Genomic DNA, 18618 nt, shown 5'->3' with positions numbered 1-18618 from the left:
ATTTTGTAGTTAAGGAAGAGTACCTTTTTTCTAGGTTGGTTGTTCAGAGGTCATTTCAGAATGAAATAATGACAAAACTGAAGGGTTAAAAAGGTTGTAGAAGGTATGGAAGATGACTCTGGTAAAAGAAATTTTATATGTGAACAGGCAGGCTCAAATTAGAATGGCATTATAAGTTTTTCTAAGAATTGAGCAAAATTATGGGCAAAATTAGAATTTGGTTCTTTGTGTTAAAATAAGGTTTTCTTGGAGAATTAATAAGGAAAGGGAGCTTTATTAGGTCTTTTGACCACTGAGTCCTCTGTGTCCAAGAGTGGGGACTTTTCCCATGGCTCTGTGGTTTTTTGTATTTGCCTTTGGAGTCTTTTGATTGCCATTGTGTTTGTTACTTTGGTTAAATGAATGGCAATTACTTTACAGTGACCTTTGATTCTATTTTGATCAAGAGCTCTATACCTTTGTTTTGACAAACTTTCCAAAATTGAGTTCTAGATTGTCTTTTGACTTATGATTAATTTGGGGATGTTCCAGAGGGCCCCTGGAGTGTCTGAAAGATCTTCTAAATGAATTAGACTTATTGATAAATTGTTATACTGGAAACATTGCCAAATAACAATGCTACATCTTCAAGTTATATTTGTATAGATAATAATTGAAATGTGTTTTAGAAACTACATGATTTCACAGGAATATGCAAAGCTATAAGTCAAAATTCTGGTTATCTTAAAATGCTGTGTGCGATAAAGGTGTTTGAATTTTCTTGTCAGTTGCATTGTTGTTATAGTGAACCATGGTCAGGTCTCTAATTCTAAGCCTTTATCATTCAGTTATTTTCTTTTCTAAAGAAAGTGGTCTTGACTTGTTCCTCTCTTATCAACTCAAGTGGTTACTTGTTTCATCTCGACTGTACCCTTGCTTATTAAGATGAGGAGAGAGGGAATAAGGAATCTGAAGATGGAATGACAAAGTATGACTCATTGGCAATTTTAACTAGGACTGCAGAGAATGCCAGGGAAAAAGATGTCTGATTGATCCCTGTACTTTCTTTCACTAACCACCCACTGCTTGTGATACAAAGAGCTTGACAAGCATTTCTTTTTTTTTTTTTTATGGTACCAGGGATTGAACCTAGGGGTGCTTAACCACTGAGCCACATCCCCAGCTCTTTTCAATATTTTATTAGAGACAGGGTCTCGCTGAGTTGCTGAGGCTGTCTCTGAACTTGTGATCCTCCTGCCAGAGCCCCCTGAGTCACATCTTTGACTTTGTTGTTCTTTCTCAGACACAGGATGCCTATATGCAAAAGGAGATGAAACTTCTTTATCTAGAAATCATGCATACTTGATTTTTATGAATCTAGGAAAGGGGCGGCACATTGTTCCTAAATGTGAGTTGTGCTGGGATGCTAGGAGAGGCTTCAGATCTGTACTTATGAAATGATAAATCTCCCTGCTTTGGAAAGTAGTGGAGTTGGGCTTCCAGAGACTCCTTTGTAAAGGCACAAACAACAAGCCTCTGTCTTGTCCAGGTCTAAAGGAGCTCATCAGCTTGAAGACTAGGACCCTTATGTGGAGAATGGGAAGTTATAATATCTGGTTACTTCTTTACCTTGCATTCAGTACAGAATATGTGAGGTCTCAGATCAGTTTTAACATTTTGTGTATTGGTGTCTGTCTGGATGGATGGTTAAAAAAATCCAAGCATAGTCTGAACCAAAAAGGAGAGATTACCTAAGTATGGTAGAGCCTAGAACACAGGGGTATTACTATCACTTTTCTAAAGCTGAGGATTCTGGGACTACTGCTGGTTGAGTCACTCAAGTGAAGCCAGTTTGGGAATCTACGTTTGTCTGCTTTTAGCGTTGTTCCTCACAACTATTAGATTAGGTTGTCTCTCAGAGGTCCAACAACTTAAGCAGATAGGTCTGAATCAAGTCTAAGTTCACAAACCAAATAACTCCCTGAGGAGATATGCTACTGTTGGTAAAAATTTTAATGAAATTCATGGATACTGAATATGTATCATTCTCACTAATGTATATTCATCTGAATTTATTCATTCATCCACTCATTCATTAAATGAAGATTTATTGAGTGCTTTGTATATGTTATGGCGCTAAGCACAATTAGGCATGATTGGCTACAAGGAAAACCAATAATGAACCAAAGATTTGGCTTTCAAGCTTGGGAAGTTAGAGATGTAAATAAAACATAAACGACAAGGCATAAGAGTTACAAGTAGAGGAGTTTAGGTTATCCCAGGTTTGTGTGTGTGTGTGTGTGTGCGCGCGCGCGTGCACATATACATATGTATGTTGGATGGTAGTTGGATATGGTAGTTTGATACTTGAATATGGTTAAAGAGAATGCTCTAAGCTTGAACAAATTCAGGAAAGTAGGAAATTAAAAAAATGCTTGGAGATCAGTTTGGTTATTATGAAGGGTTCATAAAGAAGGAATGGATAGTGTATACTAAATACTCTAGAAAGTAATTCCCAAATATTCATAAATAATACTTCTTTATTCAGTACATACTATCCACTAGAGGAAGACTTGTGTATGGGAAACAGATTACCAATTCTTTTGTGAAATACCTAAATCTCCACTTTATATACACTTAAGGAGAAACACTTAATAGGTGTATCTACAGATTTAAGATTATGATACTTCACAAATAAAAACAGGAATGGAATTCAAAAATGCAATTGTGCAAAACTTTACACTTGTATTTAAATAAATTATATGATTGGCTTTGTGCTTCAGTAAAAAGTATCAAGTGTTATAACATTAAGATGACAGCAAATCTGCGCTTGTAGGTCAAGTTCTGTTCATGGTCTGCTTTGTTGTGACCAATAAGTTCAAAATAGCTTTTACATTTTTAAGGAGTTGTTTAAAAACAGATGAACAAAGAAGAGGCTGTTATGGAGAGTTGATCTGGCATGAAAAATTTTACTATCTGCTCCTTTTCAGAAAAATTTGCCAATCCCTGCAGTGTAAAGGTTTGTTAGGTAGATACTTGACTAAGGGAAATCAAGTTAGTTTAGAATAGCAATAGTCTGGGCAAGGAAGGATGAGGGTACATGAGTGAGTGTGGAATTTGGAAATGCAGGGTCTTGGAGGAAGATGAGGCTAGATATTTGTGTATTTGAGAATTGTCTAAATTAAAATGTAGCAGAAGTCATAACAATGAAAGGGAAAAAACCAAGAATTAATCTTTAAACATCTGTTTGTAGAATGGGGGAGAAATAAAAGGAATTAACAATGGAAAGAGAAATTTAAGTAATGACAAGGAAATAGAAAATTGAGAGTCTAAATGGAACCCAGAGGAAAGTAAATTGAGGAGGTTGCCTCTGTCAAATGCTACAAAAACGTTACTATTAAGGACACAAAAGTGATAATCGAATGTCTTTGCTTCCACTTATTCCATTAGCATATTTTATATGTCTTTGGCTTTTCCCTGCCTTAAGGTGCTCTACCCAAGAGAATGTGAGGATAATGACATGTTACAGCATCAGCTGCTATGGCAGAACAGTAATTTTAGCTTCTCAAGTTGTTCCTGCATTGTATTCTAAGCAAAGGTAGATACCAAGTCCCCTTAACTCTCCTCTCAAACTACTTGTCTTCCATGTCTACTAGTGGATGTCCATATGATTGCCACACTCTGAACATTGGTGTCTCCACCCTTCATTCATATGTTGAATCTTGATCTCCAAGGTAATGGTGATTAGGTTATGGAGGCTTCATCTTCCTGAACAGGACAAGTGTCCACTTAAAAGAGACCTGAAGGAGCTTGCTCACCCCTTCTGTCAAGTGAAAGTACAGTCTTCGCTAGATGCCAAATCTGCTGGAAATTTAACCTCCAGAACTTTAAGCAATAAAGTTATTGTTTCTAAGCTACCCAGCTTATGATATTTTGTATCCTGGACTAAAACAGTGTTGTTGGAAGCCTCTGAGCTTGCAGGCTTTAAGGAAGAATCACTTTCTTTTCTTTCCTGTGCATCCTGAGCTGAGGGACTAGGTAAGTGTAGTCTTCTTCAAATGCTGGCCTCTTCATTTTAGATTCGTCGTTGCAAATGAGAACTAGCAATAGGGAAGTAAGTTTTTTTTTTTTTTTTTTTTTTTTTTTTTTTTTTAAATCAGGGATTGAACCCAGGAGTGCTCAACCACTGAGTCACATCCCCAAGCATTTTTATTTTTTATTTTGAGGCAGGGTCTCAGTAAGTTGCTTTAGGGTCTCACTAAGTTGCTTAGGCAGGGCTTGAATTCAGAATCCTCCTGCCTCAACCCCCAAGCCATTGGGATTATAGCCGTGTGCCATCACATATAGTGATATAAGTAAAAAGCCTTTTTACCATACTACAAAGACTGAAGTTCATTACAAAAGTCCCCAAGAAGTGGTCAGAAGATTAAGACCTTAATTTTATTATAAATTATGTTTAGAAAGCTATTTTTCCCCCTTTTAACATTCAGGCCATGAGTGCTGCAATAAATTCTCAATACACACCATAAAGCTAAACCAAGTCATTTGGATAAGTACCTTATTTTAGAAATGACAAGTAAAGTCAAGAAATAATGAAAAAGTTATTCTTGAGACAATTTGCCAAAAACAAATAACAAAACTTCAGTGTCAAAATTCCAAGGTAAGAAGAATACAATTCAGATCCTTCCCCCATTTCCTACTCAAGTCAAACAGGTCATCTTGGCGAATTCAATAAATGAGTCAAAACTATTGGTGTTATATTCAACATATTATCTTTCAACATATTAAACATGGCCTCACATTTTACTTTTGTGGGGGAAAAATCTGGATATGAATATTTCATTTGCATAAGAGAAGTATAATGGATAAAATTCATTTGCTCCAGATGTAGATTCAGTGGATAATTACTGAAATTGTTTTCTTTGCCAGTCACTGCCAGGTATCTCATTTAAAATAATTACAATTTAATCCACATTGTTATAACCACTAATCCTAGCAGAGTTATATATGCAATAAATTGTGTAGGGACCCTGTGTGATCATAGTTGCTTAGACACAGGCTACCAGGCAACTATAGAATTACCCCATGAAATTTTCTGTTGAAAATCACAATAAACAACTATGAGATATTACTATCGGATGCTTGCAGCTGCTTGCAATTTGAACAAGTAGAAATAGCAACAGGAGAGAATGACTTTTTGGGTTAAGGATACTATGGAAATTTGGAAAACTTGAATTATTTGGGGAACAGAGTAAAGAAGTAATGAACCATGTAGGAATGAAATTCCAGGCTTCATTCAGACTGGAGGACCCTCAAAGCTACTTTAAGTAGTTTGGACACTAGTCAGTAGCAATAGGAAGTCCTTAAAGCTATCTGAGCAATGCAGGGGCAAAAGTCAGAACTGAGCCCCAAAGATAAATCCTGGAGCAATATGTGGAAAAGGCTAGAGGTCAAGGTGTCCCTTCCTGAGATCAGGTAGGAAGCCCTCCTACCTTATGTGGTCCTGTTGAAGAAGAACAAAAATGGTGTTTACTGGAATCAAAGGAGAAGAGGCAAATGTGAGACACTGCCAACATAAAATCAGGATCACTTTGTAATGACTGTCTGGGGTGGCAGCGTGGTAAGGAGAAGCAAAAGGCAAGATCGAGGGAATGAAAGAAGAATTGGAACGGGGAGCATTGTGCAGGTATGGGGTCAGGAGGTATTTGATGGTATTGGAGAGATTGATTTTTGTTCTGGGACATGTTAAACTTGAAGTGACGAAAAAATGTCCAGCTGTAAGTTGCAATTTTCATTGTGGAGACAGGGAGAAAGAGGTTAGAGTCAGAGGTAGTTTTGTGAGTAATTTCCAAGAAGGACATTTGAAGCCAAGAGGAGGCATATGTTGTTAACCAAGAAAAAAAAAAAAGGATGGTGAAAAACTTAAATGAGACTCAGCAGGGGAGAGTATCTTAATGAATAAAACATAAAAAAAAAGTTACTCAAAGAGTGCAGAATACAGGGAAATGATCTAAATTTACTATTCAATATTAGAGCTTCTAATATATTTTTAGAAAGGCTACATATCATTTTCAAGAAACCCACATAACAAAGTTGGAAATAAAAGAATGGAGACTTTTCCAGAAAAGTCTGAAAAAGAAGTTGATGTATTGAAATCAGATGAACTGAAATGCAGTTGTTGGGAATAAATAAGGTTGTTGAGTAATGACAGAAATGTAACTCACTAGAATAGAGCTAGTTTTAAAAGTTTATGAACCTCATAACAATCTCAAAATATATAAAGGAAAAAAGTTGGACAGACTTTCAAGGAGACATCAATACAATCTCCTGTGGAAAACTTTCAAATTTCTAAAAGAAAAAAATGACAAAGATAAAAAAGATTGAGAACAAAGCTTCAGGTAGGGTCAATATTTATGGTGAAAGCAGCAAGAAAGGGCAATGAAAAGGGGAAATGGAAGCTGAAGGATGAATGGATGAGCACAGTGTCACTGGAGTTGTAGGAAGGTGGAAGATGAAGGCAGAACTCCATGCAGAGGGAATAGTGAAGAGGGCTATTCTTTAAAAACAGATTTTTTTTAGGGCAGGATCACAGAAGAAGTGTTAAGTGATGGGATGTGTTGCCTGAGTTTGGAAAATGGACACTACTTTTGATACCAGATGGAAGAAAAAAAGTATCAGTCAATATCCCATCATATGGGGCTGGGGCTGTAGCTCGGTGGTAGAGCACCAACCTAGCATGTGTGAGGCACTGGGTTCGATCCTCAGCACCACATACAAATAAATAAAGGTATTGTGTTCATTTACAACTAAAATTTAAAAAAAAAAAAAACTAAAAAAAAGATCCCATCATGTGCACTTGAAGGGAAAGGGAGTGAGGGAATATTAAATTTATAGCCCTTGCTTTATTTCAAGGATAAGCCTTTTGTTGAATATTAAGTGCATGGATAAATTAATGCATTTTTGGTTTCTGTCCCAATAGGGGGTGTGTGTGTTTGCATGTACATGTAATCTGACAAATGGACTTTAAAATTTATGAGCAGGGGGCTAAGATATCTGGCAATTATAGAGAAAAATAACTGGAAGGGTGACTTTCCCTACCACACATCAGGGCTTATTATAAAGCTCTACTGATTAGGAAAGTCAGAAAGATTCATGTAGGTATGGAAACTGGATTATGACAGAGTTGACATTATGTGATATAAGGATGGAACAGTGTGAGTAATGTAGGGTGGATGAGTCATCCTCACTTCATATTATATATACAAAAAGCCAATTCTAGATTGGTTGTAAATTTCATGTGAAAGAAGAAACTAGATACAATGTTTAGAAGGAACTATAGAACATCTTTTTGACATTAGGATAAGAGTTTATTAGGCAAGAGGCAAAAAGTTCAAAGCACAAAAGGCTGAAAATTTACATTAAAGTTGAAGATTTATTAAACCACAAATATAGTGGAAAAAAAAAAGTCTTATACTAGAAAAAGTTAGCCAACACAGGGCTAGCATTTAAGATATACTAAAAACGTGCATGTGGTTTAAAATCTGAACATAAAAAACTTGGAACAACTGTTGGGAATAAGAGTGGTTATGAAATAAAGAAAACGCAAGAATTGTTCGACATTATTGAAGGCCTTGGGGAATGAGAATCAAATGGCTCAGCTTTGTGGGTGGTACAGAGACCACTGGGACATAGAGCAGAGGGCCACACAGGTGTGAGAACCTAGGATAGAAATATATAGCATGTTCTCTCAAGGCACAGGGAAATGAAAGCTACAATCTAGGTATACTTCCCCATGGATTGCGTGGCCATTTGATCTTAGGCTAGTGAATTATGGGGAAGCTTGGCATTCAAGGTCAGGTTCAATATGAATGAAGCAGCAGTGTGGGGCAGGCACAGGCAGGGCAGTTGTGTTTACAGGGAGGACTGGGTTTCAAAGCATTGGATTTTGGAGCAGCATCGGATTTTGGAGCAGCATCAGCTTTGAGTAGAGACATCAATCCCAGGTGTGACTGAGAAGGGACGGAACAGTGAATAGCAGCAGATCCTGGGAGGTCCAGCAGCTGGCAGCAAAGGAGAGTAATTAGGAATTATTGGCTTGGAAATGGAGGTGGTGAAGTAGCCGCTGGGCCACTGCTGTCTGTCACTGTGACTTGTTGAGGGCTACATGTATTATGGCACTTGTAATGCTGATCCAATGGGTCCTCCTCCACTGTAGGATAGCAAAAGGAAATTTTTTGTCCTCTTATGGGGCTAGAAGGTTGGCAGTGGTGAGGGAGTAGGGCTTCTGCAGGAGTTCAGACGGTAGGAAGGAACCCTGGAAGGCAGCAACAGAGAGGAGGAGCTGGCACTAGCTTCTGGAAGGAAGAGGTCTCTAACAGAATCGGTTTTAAAGGGAGGATGGCCACTTAGGTACTCTTTTCCTGCTCTTGATGTTCTTTATGGCCAGATGACTCTTGAGGAAGAAAGGGGGTGGAGGTGGTGGTGGCTACTAAGGTCTGAACTCTTAAATGTGTCCCCAGATTAATATGCTATTGTGAACAGCTTTCCTTTTATATGCAAATAAATTGATAGAATTAGCCCACAGGGTGATTTCTGGGAGGATATGTCTGCTGACAGCTTTTGAGTAATCAGGAGAAATTAATTTCTTCAAGAACTGTGTGAAGTGAGGAGAAAGTACAGCAGCATCTCCATGCGGTGACGTCATGAAGGGTGGCCTCACCTGCCGGACACCTCAAAGGACCCACGAGGCATATTTTCCCCAAGGCCATACTGCCTTGAGACCCATGTAATATAAGCTAAATTCCTAGTGTGGGTCCTCTTTATGCAAGTTCATTGGGGGTTGGCAGGAGAAAGGTACCACATAAGCCATAAAACCAAACCTCTTAATTGAACTTGGCAATATTAGATTGGACTCAGAATATTATAGCCCAAGAAGTTTGTAAAGGGAATCAATGGAAACCCGAAGGATGTGTGAAAGAGGAATCCATTATGTAATGCTTTGTTTTGCCTACTGTTCTACGTAGCCTGGTGAGTGGATAACACTGTAGAGAGGCAGTCCCAGCTCTGCTTTTCCTGGCTGTGTGTGCATTTCCTCACCTTTAAATGAGGTGATGCTGGTTCCCTCCCTTATCTCTGCAAGAGAAGGAAAAAAAAATGCCTACCTCACATCCTCTTCATTTGTAAAGCACCTAGTCCTGTCCAGGCACGTAAATGGTCCCTCAGAAATGGAAATTATTTTGATTACAGTTATAATCTTAAAAACCCTAACGCTGCTTCCCAGATGTGACAGAATGACTTAGCTGCCTTAGCTAGAGTGAGGACTACTTCACATTTCTTATAATACACAACTTGGATTACAATGCAGCTGACCTTTGTAGCAGTGGCCATGATTAAGTGACATGACAATTACTGGCATCTTACAGAACAGTCCCATGAGCTACCTAGAGAAGTTCATTTGGCTTCATTTGGTTTTATGACTTCCAGTTGGTTCCTAGAATTTTATTAGAACTGCCTTTCTAGGAAATTTGAAGGATTGCAATGTATAACTCTGGTAAGTTTTCACAGTTAGCTTTGGACTCAATATTGGAAAATCATCAGAACTCAGAAGAAAATCCATACTGTGGTTTGTGGAAGCTCAACTTTCAGGCATCTCCTTGTAGGAAGGAAGCAAGTGAGTTGGAATGTGAGAACCACATTTGAGATGGGAGGAATGCTACCCATGGGTGGTTCTGTCAGGGATGGTAGAGGCTTTGCTGGAAAAGGGCAGTCATAACCAGGTACCCTAACTGCTGGTTTGGTGTCCCCCCCGCAACTTTGTGTTGGGGCCAGGCTATGGATAATCAAGATCATACATTGTCCATCCAAACCCAGAAGCTGATGGAAGGCTTCTCACAAAGGCTGTGTGGATTCTTTCCAGAGATGCCTCTTGCTTAATGTAATCAATTCTTTAAAACATTTTGCTACCACTGTCGCCAGTTGGACTCAAGTGACCTTTGAGAATAGTCTTTGCAAGCTGAGGCCTGATGGGAATCTACTCGGTAGGCAATTCACTATACTGGCCTCAATGAGACAATTTCTGAGTAAAAACATTTACCTAGCTGGGTGCAGTGGCCCATGCCTGTAATCTCAGCGGCTCAGGAGGTTGAGGCAGGAGAATCACAAGTTCAAAGCCAGCCTCAGCAAAAGCGAGGTGCTAAGGAACTCAGTGAAACCCTGTCTCTAAATAAAATGCAAAATAGGATTGGGGATGTGGCTCAGTGGTGGAGTGCCCTGAGTTCAGTCCCTGGTACCTACCCCTCCCCCCCCCAAAAAAAAAAAAAAAACCCAAAAATCAAAAAACATTCCCTAGATATTAAACACCACTGTTTTTGAGTCTTAGCTTCTATTTACTAATCAAGGGAGTCTGTTTCCTCATCTGTAAGGTAAAGGCAATAATTGTACCTCTCTAATCAGGACAAAGATTGAATGAGTCAGTAGACGTAAAAATTCAGTTTCCTGCCTGGAGTATAGCAAGTGTTAAATGTTTGCTCATGTTATTTCTGTTCACCCTAACAGAGGGTCCCTCCTTATACCACATTTGTTAGACATTTTTCTGATATAAGAAATGTTTTAATAGCTACTAGAGGATACTTCAGAAACTGCATACAGATGTTTCTAGCATTTTTCTGGGTATTTTCCCACCATGATGGATTAGCAGATTAGTCTGGATGCTGTCACTAAAGATATTTAGTCCACAAAGTCCATGAGTGACTCACTACTCACCAGCAAAGTGGAACCTCAAACCCAAGAGGATCAACTCGAGCATTTCCCAGGAGGAAACCTATTTTTGCTCAACTCATTTGGTTGAGGCAGTTGGAAACATTTAGATGATCTCCAAAAGGAAATTATGCTAAAACCCTGCTGCATATGCTTCATTAAATCCAAGGCTGAAAGAGTTGTGTCTCAGCTATTTAGGGGAGGAAACTCGTGGGGCCAGTACAGCCTAAGAGTTGTGAGCTCCATCAGAAAAAGAAAATGGTGTGTGATTCAAGAAAATACTTGCGAGCGTGGAGAAGGTCTCTGCCACCCATGGGGAATTACATACCAATTCCTTCTTTTTCATGCACTCCATGAGGATGATGAACAGATGCTGAGCTTGGGTTCGGGTATATGTGAAGGTCTTCTGTATAGTCACCAGTAGCTGGTCCCTCAAAGATTCATTTATAAGTCTGCAATGAAAACCAATGTCAAATAGGTCAACCCAGATCCTTTTTGATATACATTTATTTTTTCTTTTTAAAATTTACTTTTAACTGATACTTAATGAAACATAATCATACATAGTTATGGGATGTGGTGTGATATTTCAGTATCTGATACATTGTATAATAATTAGACTATAGTATTTAGCATGTCCAGCATCTCATACAATTAGCATTTCTTTTTGGTAACATTTAAAATCCTCTTTTGAAATATTTTGAAATATTCGATACAATTGTTATCCATTGCCAACCTGGAGTGCAATGGAAACAACACAAGAAAGCATTATGAGGAATTTAGATAGGAAGGTTGTCTTCCTGTATTTTTCTCAAAATAGTTACTTCAACTGAGATAATTTAAAAAGAAGTACATTTAAAATAAATCCCTTTAAATGTCTTAGAACCTAACAGAGTAAAGTAGGAAGATTTAGGTTTTTCGTTTTTTGGGTTTTTTTTTTTGTTGCTCTTTTCCTTTTTTTCCATATGGCAAGTGTTTAATGTCCTCTTCCTCAAATTGTCATCAGAAAATGCCTTCAAATTAGTCATCTGCATCTTGGTAAGAATTGACTATATCATTTTCCTGTAAATTGTAAAAATTGTAAAGTTGTCTCTAATTGGACAAAGAGAAGTTATACCAGTCATGACCATCAATAAGCAGAAAGAGGATTTATGTTTCCTTTAAAAACATGCAGGTGGTAGTTTATCCAGCTTATGATTCAGGTCATCACTATTTATGTCAAATTTTTGCTCTGTTGCAGTGAACAAAAGTCTGATCCACAAGGAGCTATTATATTGGCTATTTTATTAAAAGATAGTTTTTCTATAGAAGAATGAAAGTACGGGAGATGCATCACATCAATCAGTGCAGTTATGTCTTGAATATATAGTCACAACTAATTTTTAACTCCTCTCTCACTAGCCTGATGGGAAAAGGAGCCATCAAATGGCAGGGAATTAAAGCTCATTTTATTATTCACAGATACTGTTTAAAATCACAAGGGTCAAAGTTCTCTCAAGGACCAGTGGAAAATTTTTCCATAATTTGCCCAGTGTTTCAAAATCTACACATTATCTATATTATTGAAGTATTAGCAACTCTTCCCCACAGACAAGAGATTTGTTCAATTCCACAGGTAGGGCATTTAGTCGGATCCAAATGTTTAGGGTCACACAGCAAATGAGTGGCAGAGTCAGAATCAGAACCTAGTTTTCAGAACAAGAACTGTTTTTCTGACTCTTTGACCAGTGCTCCTGCCATCTGCCTAAGTGTACCACACAACTGCCTCTCTTCACTGCTGTGGCCACTGGAACAGATAGTCATCAGATTTCCTTCAACATGAAAGCAAGACTGATTTTTATTGTGTAAGAGAAAGCAAGTTGAGATACTTGAGATTCTTATCTTTTGAGTGGCCTGCTGTGCCCTGGTTTGGGTGGGGTCTACCTAAGCCCATTAGGTTGGATATTACAGTGACCCAACTTTGAAAAGAGTGTTCCCTGGGACAGAACTACACCAATGACTTTGAAAATCACTCTGATGGATGGAGGATTGAGTTACCCCTTCACCCTTTCTTCTCTGGAAGACCTACATCAATATTTAGAAGAAGAGGATGGTCCAGATGGTGTTGGGAGGAAAAAATGATACCAAATCGTCTCTCAAGATTTTCTAGGTTATTCTGGTTGACTCTACAGTCTTAGCTCTAGACCAGTCTGTAACTCTTCATTAACCAGATGCATGGTGAATGTCTACTTAGTGGACAATGTGGTATGTTCCAGAGATGCAGGGATAGAAAATACATCCCCCTTCAGTGAGTTCCAAGCCAGTGGAATAGAAGGACATTCACCAGCAATTCAACTGCCATTCTCAGTGTTAGAGAAGTAGAGAAGATTGTGACAGATAATCCGAGGGGTTCAAAGACTCCTCTGAGGAAATGCTGTTTCATCTGAGATTTGAAGGAAGGATGAGCATTTGCAGGGTTGGAGGTGGTGGGGCTGGGAAAGAGCAGATGAACATGGTACAAATAGGCCTCTTTTGGAGAAGATAAAAGGTAACTATGGAGAGTGCACTATACTTTGAATTGTGAATGTCCTCCAAGGGCTCATGTGGGGATGGCTTGGTCTCCAACTTGTGTCATTGGGAGAAGACGGAAGTGGGGTCTATTGAAGGTTTTAAGTCACTGGGAATGTACCCCTGAAAGTGGTATTCAGGCCTCTTCTCTTTTTTTGCATCCTGAAATGGCAAACAGTGTGCCCTGTCTCACATTCCCACTATAATGTGCTGCCACATGCACCAATAATGGGGCCAGTGGGTCACCGACTGCTGTGGTTTAGGTATGAGGTGTGCCCTGAAAGCTCACATGTGACACAACACAAGAATGGAGGAGAAATGATTGGGTTGTAGCTTTAATCAGTAAATTGATCCTTGATGGCATTAACCATGTGGTAACTGGAGGCAGGTGGGGTGTGGCTGGAGGAAGTGGTTCATTGGGAGCGTGGCTATGGGGTATATATTTCTATCTGGAGAGTGAAATCTCTCTCTTTGCTTCCTGATCTTCACGTGAGCTGCTTTCCTCTGCCACATTCTTATGCCACGGTGTCCTGTTTCACTTCGAGCCCTGAGGAATGGAGCCAGCTATCTATGAATTGAGACCTCTGAAACCATGAGCCCCCAAATAAAATTTTTTTTCTTCTACAATTGTGCTGGTTGGGTCTTCCAGTCACAGCAGTGAAAAAAAAAAAACTGACTAAAACACCAACTGAAACCTCTGAACGTGAGCCAAAATAAACCTTTTATTTCTACTTTGTATTTTGATAAGGTGATTATCCTAGGTTTTTATTATGGTAAGTAAAAGCGGATTAAAGATAAAATTAGGAAAACAAGATGGGGCTGCAAAGAGTGAGCAGCCTGATCTCATGGACAGATCATGGGGGACTTTGGAGATCATGTTTAAAGCTTTAGGGTTTCATTCCCAAGGCAATGAGAAGCCATTAAAGCATTTAAGGAGAGTGACATGATTACATTTGTGTTGCCAATTAATTTTCTTGAAGAGCACTCATACCTGGGCATATATCTACTTGACAGGAAACCCAAGTGGATCAATCTAGAGAGTTCTACAGTGTCAAGTGTGCATAAGTGTTGTACCTGATTAGTAGCAAAAGGGACTCCCTGATTAGCCACTTGATAGGTCTGATCATTCATCTGCAGGTCTTTCATTTTTATCATAATTCAAAATTTGTTTTCCATTGCTAACCATGTATAATAAAATTCAAATTCCCTGAGGTCATTAACTGAGAGATCTGTCACTTGCATTGAGTCTGCCACTTTGCAAAAAATGGAGAAATTATGTGCAGTTTAGCTAATTGAGGCTTTTACTGATTAGGAAAGCTTGAAGAAATGAAGACTCTTATTCTGTTGAGTCCAGTTTCACAACTGACCGAGGTTATAGCTTTGGTTCAATCACTTAGCAACAAGGATCACAGAATGCAAGAAGTATGCTAGTGTTTCCAAAGTGGAGATGCCTATTGCTGATGGAACAAAAATGATATGACATGGAACGAAAGTGTTTAGGTCTATCCAAAGCATTATGTTATATTCATTAAATAGTGAATACCTGGGTCACTTCTTTTTCCATCTTTCTAATTGCATGAAGAAGAAAACATTTTGGTGCCTTTTTGCCTTTAACAGTTTCCTGACATTTCAGATTTTCCCCTCAATGAAATAACAGATATTAGACCTCATGCCTTTGGCAGAAGTTTAATAACATTGTTTTAAATAAGATTACATGTAACATTTCCTGAATCCATAGTCTGTCATGGTTTTCAGGGCACAATGCTAGGGAGATAACCTCATAACAAAGTTGTGAGACAAGTAGGTATGGATTCCACTTGGTAGAACAGGAGCCTGCCCTAAAGGAGGTTAAATTATTTGTGTTAGGGTTCAGAGCTTGATGATCTCTGTGTTTGAGTTGAGTCTATTGACCTTCAATCTTGTCTCCATGATGCCGCCTTTCCTATGTATTCTCTGGGTGTATCCTTCAGTTTATTAATGATTTGCATTGCAGGTAGAAATTTAAGATTATTTTTTTTCTGTAGGAAAATGCTTTTCCTTCTTTTATATCATGTATTTGTTCAGAGAACATTTGAAGGAAATTGGACAAATCTAGGGAAGATAAGGGGAAATTGGTAAACAATGATCATGGCAAAGAGCATTTGACAGTTTGAAGATTGCTTCTCACTTTTTCTTATTTGCTTTGTTAGGCTGGATATTTTCTGCTTGGTACAAAGACTTATTCTGTCTTCAAAGATCCTGTCTTTTGTGGTCATATTCTTTAGGATTTTGGAAAGGGTGTGTGTGTTACTGGGGATTAAACCCAGGGGCACTTTGCCACTGAGCTATACCCTCAGGTCTTTTTCATTCTTTAAGGGTCTTGCTAAATTGCCAAGGCTGGTCTTGAACTTGTGATCCTCCTGCCTCAGTCTCAAGTCTTCTGCAATTACAGGTTTGTACCACTGTGCCTGCTTTAAATGATTGTTTTTCTTTCTCTTCCAACTTTTCTTCTGTATGACATTGGAGTAATTTAAGAATGTTGACTGTGATATTTAATCAGCAGCAAAATTAGAGATAAACCCATTTTAGATTTCTTTTTATGGCACTGGAATAGTGATTGAAAATTTCTTCACATCCAAACATGGTTGTAGTATTATGTGAAACTTCACTTTTAGGATTGGCTCCTTGACAAAAGTGGTCTTATTTATGGAAACTGTTAATTTGTGACTCCATATGTACCAATGTTATTTTTGGTACACCTAAAATTAGAGGGCTTTGTGATAGGAAGTATAATCATTTAAGTGAAGAAAATGTCTTTACTATGGTATTTGTGTCTCCATTTAAATGCAACACTTGTGATCTGAAGCCTTTTATATGAGTCACAGAGTAATTTAAAATAGGTCAATATTTATCCAGGGCTCAGGATAACCAACAAAACTCCCCACAGTTTGCAATTAGTATTCTATTAAAACGCTGGTAATACAGCCCACATGTAGACATACTTTTCTTAGAATAAATTTAATTATCTAATATCAGATTTTTGTTCCTAGATATGAAAATCGGAAAATACATTTAGAATTCAGCAAGACTCTAAGAGCTAATCTCAAGTTAATTAATGACTTTCGAGGAGAGGAGCCCTTCCTGTGACCCCCATAGATTCTATTAGTTTCTTCAGACACAGAATGAGAAAAATTTCCTTATATAAATAAAAAGCTGTTAATATCATAATTTGGTACTTAAAAGACATCATTTCCCACAGAATCTCTAATTCTCTCAAGAAAGATGGAATTTTATCATTTGTTTGAAGCCAAAGCAAATTACCAAGAATTATATAAAGGACACAGAAAGTTATGTGTCTTGACTAAGGTCATAGAGAATGGCATTTCCCCACCCTCCTTCTGCCCCTTCCCATCCCCTGGGTGAAAGGTGCCACATCCTCCCACATGCCATAGCTCTGGGGCCAAAAGTAACAGCATGATTCTCCTCAGAAGCAGTACAGCATTGTTAATAGAAGGCGTCATCATCACCAGGACCGGGCTCTCTAGAATTAGGCTGTCACCAGCTGTCTGTGTGACCTTGTGCAAATTATTTGTATTTTATTCTTTCGTGTATATAAGATGGAAATTATAATAGTAATTATCTCATAGACTTAGGAAAGTTAAATGAATTCATCTTCATAAGACTTAGAAAAGTGCCTGGCACATAGCAAGTCCTATATAAAAATTTGCTATTTTTCAAATGCTATGATACTCCTTAGGAAAGAGTCACTGATACATTCATTTTTGTTAAGGAGTGTGATCTGTGGTCTGCCCTTTGTGTGCAATGCAGAACTCTCTCCTGAGATTAACAGTCCTCTGCAGACTTGAAAATCCCTTTGGTTTAGGCTGGACAAGTAACTGTTCTACTTCAGGGGGATTAGGGACCATCAATTAATTCTTATGTTTGAGAAATGAAGAGATAATTTAAGAAAGCTTCATTAGAGTGGAGTTTCGTAAACACGTCCTGTAGATATCTACACACTTACTTACTTAGTCATTTATTCAACAAACCATATGGATGCCTATTATGGGCCAGGCACTGTGTTAGGGGTTGAAAGTGAATACTATTCACCTCTAGCATCAAGGAACTCACAGGGTTGTATGCCATATATTCTGATAATTTATGAATAAGTAACACACCCCAAAACTTAAGTAGATGAAATAGCATTTATTTACTGTTATTTTGAAGACCAGACAGGGCATAGTGCAGATGACCTTCTTTTGCCCAGTGATATCTGGGGCCTCAGCTGCAATGGCTGAAGAAGCCTTCAGTGGTTCAGATGGGGCTGTATAACTGGGGCCTTAATTCTACACGTGTCATCTTCTGGGGCTATAAACTGAGTCAGTTTCATTAGTTCCAAGTCTGGCACTTGACCTGGAATGGCTGAGACAGCTATAGCTTGGGTTGCATTGCTCTCTCCCTGGTGGATGGAAGGTAGGTAAACTTGCATGGAAATTGGTCTTTCCGAAAGTGAGGCTTCAAGTGAAAGCATTAAAAGAAGATGGGCATAATCTGCAAGGCTTCTTATGACTTCACCTCTGAAGTCCCAGAATGTCATTTCCTTGCATCTAATTATTCAGGCAAATCTCTAAGAGCAGCCAAGATTCAAGAGGAGGGAAGGAATAGCCTCCATCTCTTTATGGGACAAAGGCATAAGTATGCCAAGAAGAAATGTATGGATGTGATGATGTTGAAGACAACTCCATCAAGTGCCCCTGTTCAGATGAGATATTGAAGTACCTATCTGTGCCATAGTTCAGTGGTAACCAGCCTTACCTACCTCACAGTGAACTCTCTCTTCAACATCTAATTATGGTATATATGTGTAAGTTGAGATGTTATCTTGCTAGTGATGGGAAGCTATTTCAAGGTTTTAGCAAGGATGTGATAGAACCATGTTTCCTTTACAGAAGAACCATTCTATCAGTACTGAACACATGAGTTCCACAAATATGGAATCTCCCCAGCCCACCAGACTTTTGCTTAACACTATGCTCTTGAACTTGCTATGTCTACTGCTTAGAATATTCTCTACTCCTGAGCTCATCGTTCAAAACTCATCATTTAAAACTCAGTTCAAACTCTACATCCTGTGTAAAAGTCTCTGACTACCACACTCATGATACTCCCAAAGCACATGACATCTATTACTATAAGTATTATATTGCATGGAAAAATATTTCACATGTCTCCTCCAGTAGGTTATGAATTCCTTAAAGCAGAGATTACTTGTTTGGTTTGATGGTACTTTAAGTTTAGAAGAGTGCATGGTTCAATGTTGGCTCTGGAGGAATGTTTGTGGATTGACTAAGTGAAAAC

The 18618-nt window shown here is 38.5% G+C and overlaps 1 protein-coding gene across 18 annotated transcripts in view; it reads right to left on the bottom strand.

Annotated features, from left to right (window-relative positions):
• TRPM3 (transient receptor potential cation channel subfamily M member 3) overlaps positions 1–18618 on the bottom strand; it is a gene marked incomplete at its 3' end in the record, with an annotated part of 506455 nt that overhangs the window by 173610 nt on the left and 314227 nt on the right. For all 18 annotated transcript variants that reach the window (XM_079111999.1, XM_079112011.1, XM_079112015.1 and 15 more), the window contains one exon: positions 11063–11186. In XM_079111999.1, the coding sequence (XP_078968125.1) occupies positions 11063–11186 (124 nt within the window). The remainder of the gene's footprint in view (positions 1–11062; positions 11187–18618) is intronic.

Source organism: Sciurus vulgaris (genome assembly GCF_902686455.1).
Source record: "Sciurus vulgaris genome assembly, chromosome: 15".
NCBI lineage: Eukaryota > Metazoa > Chordata > Mammalia > Rodentia > Sciuridae > Sciurus > Sciurus vulgaris.
This window is presented reverse-complemented; position numbering and strand designations above follow the sequence as displayed.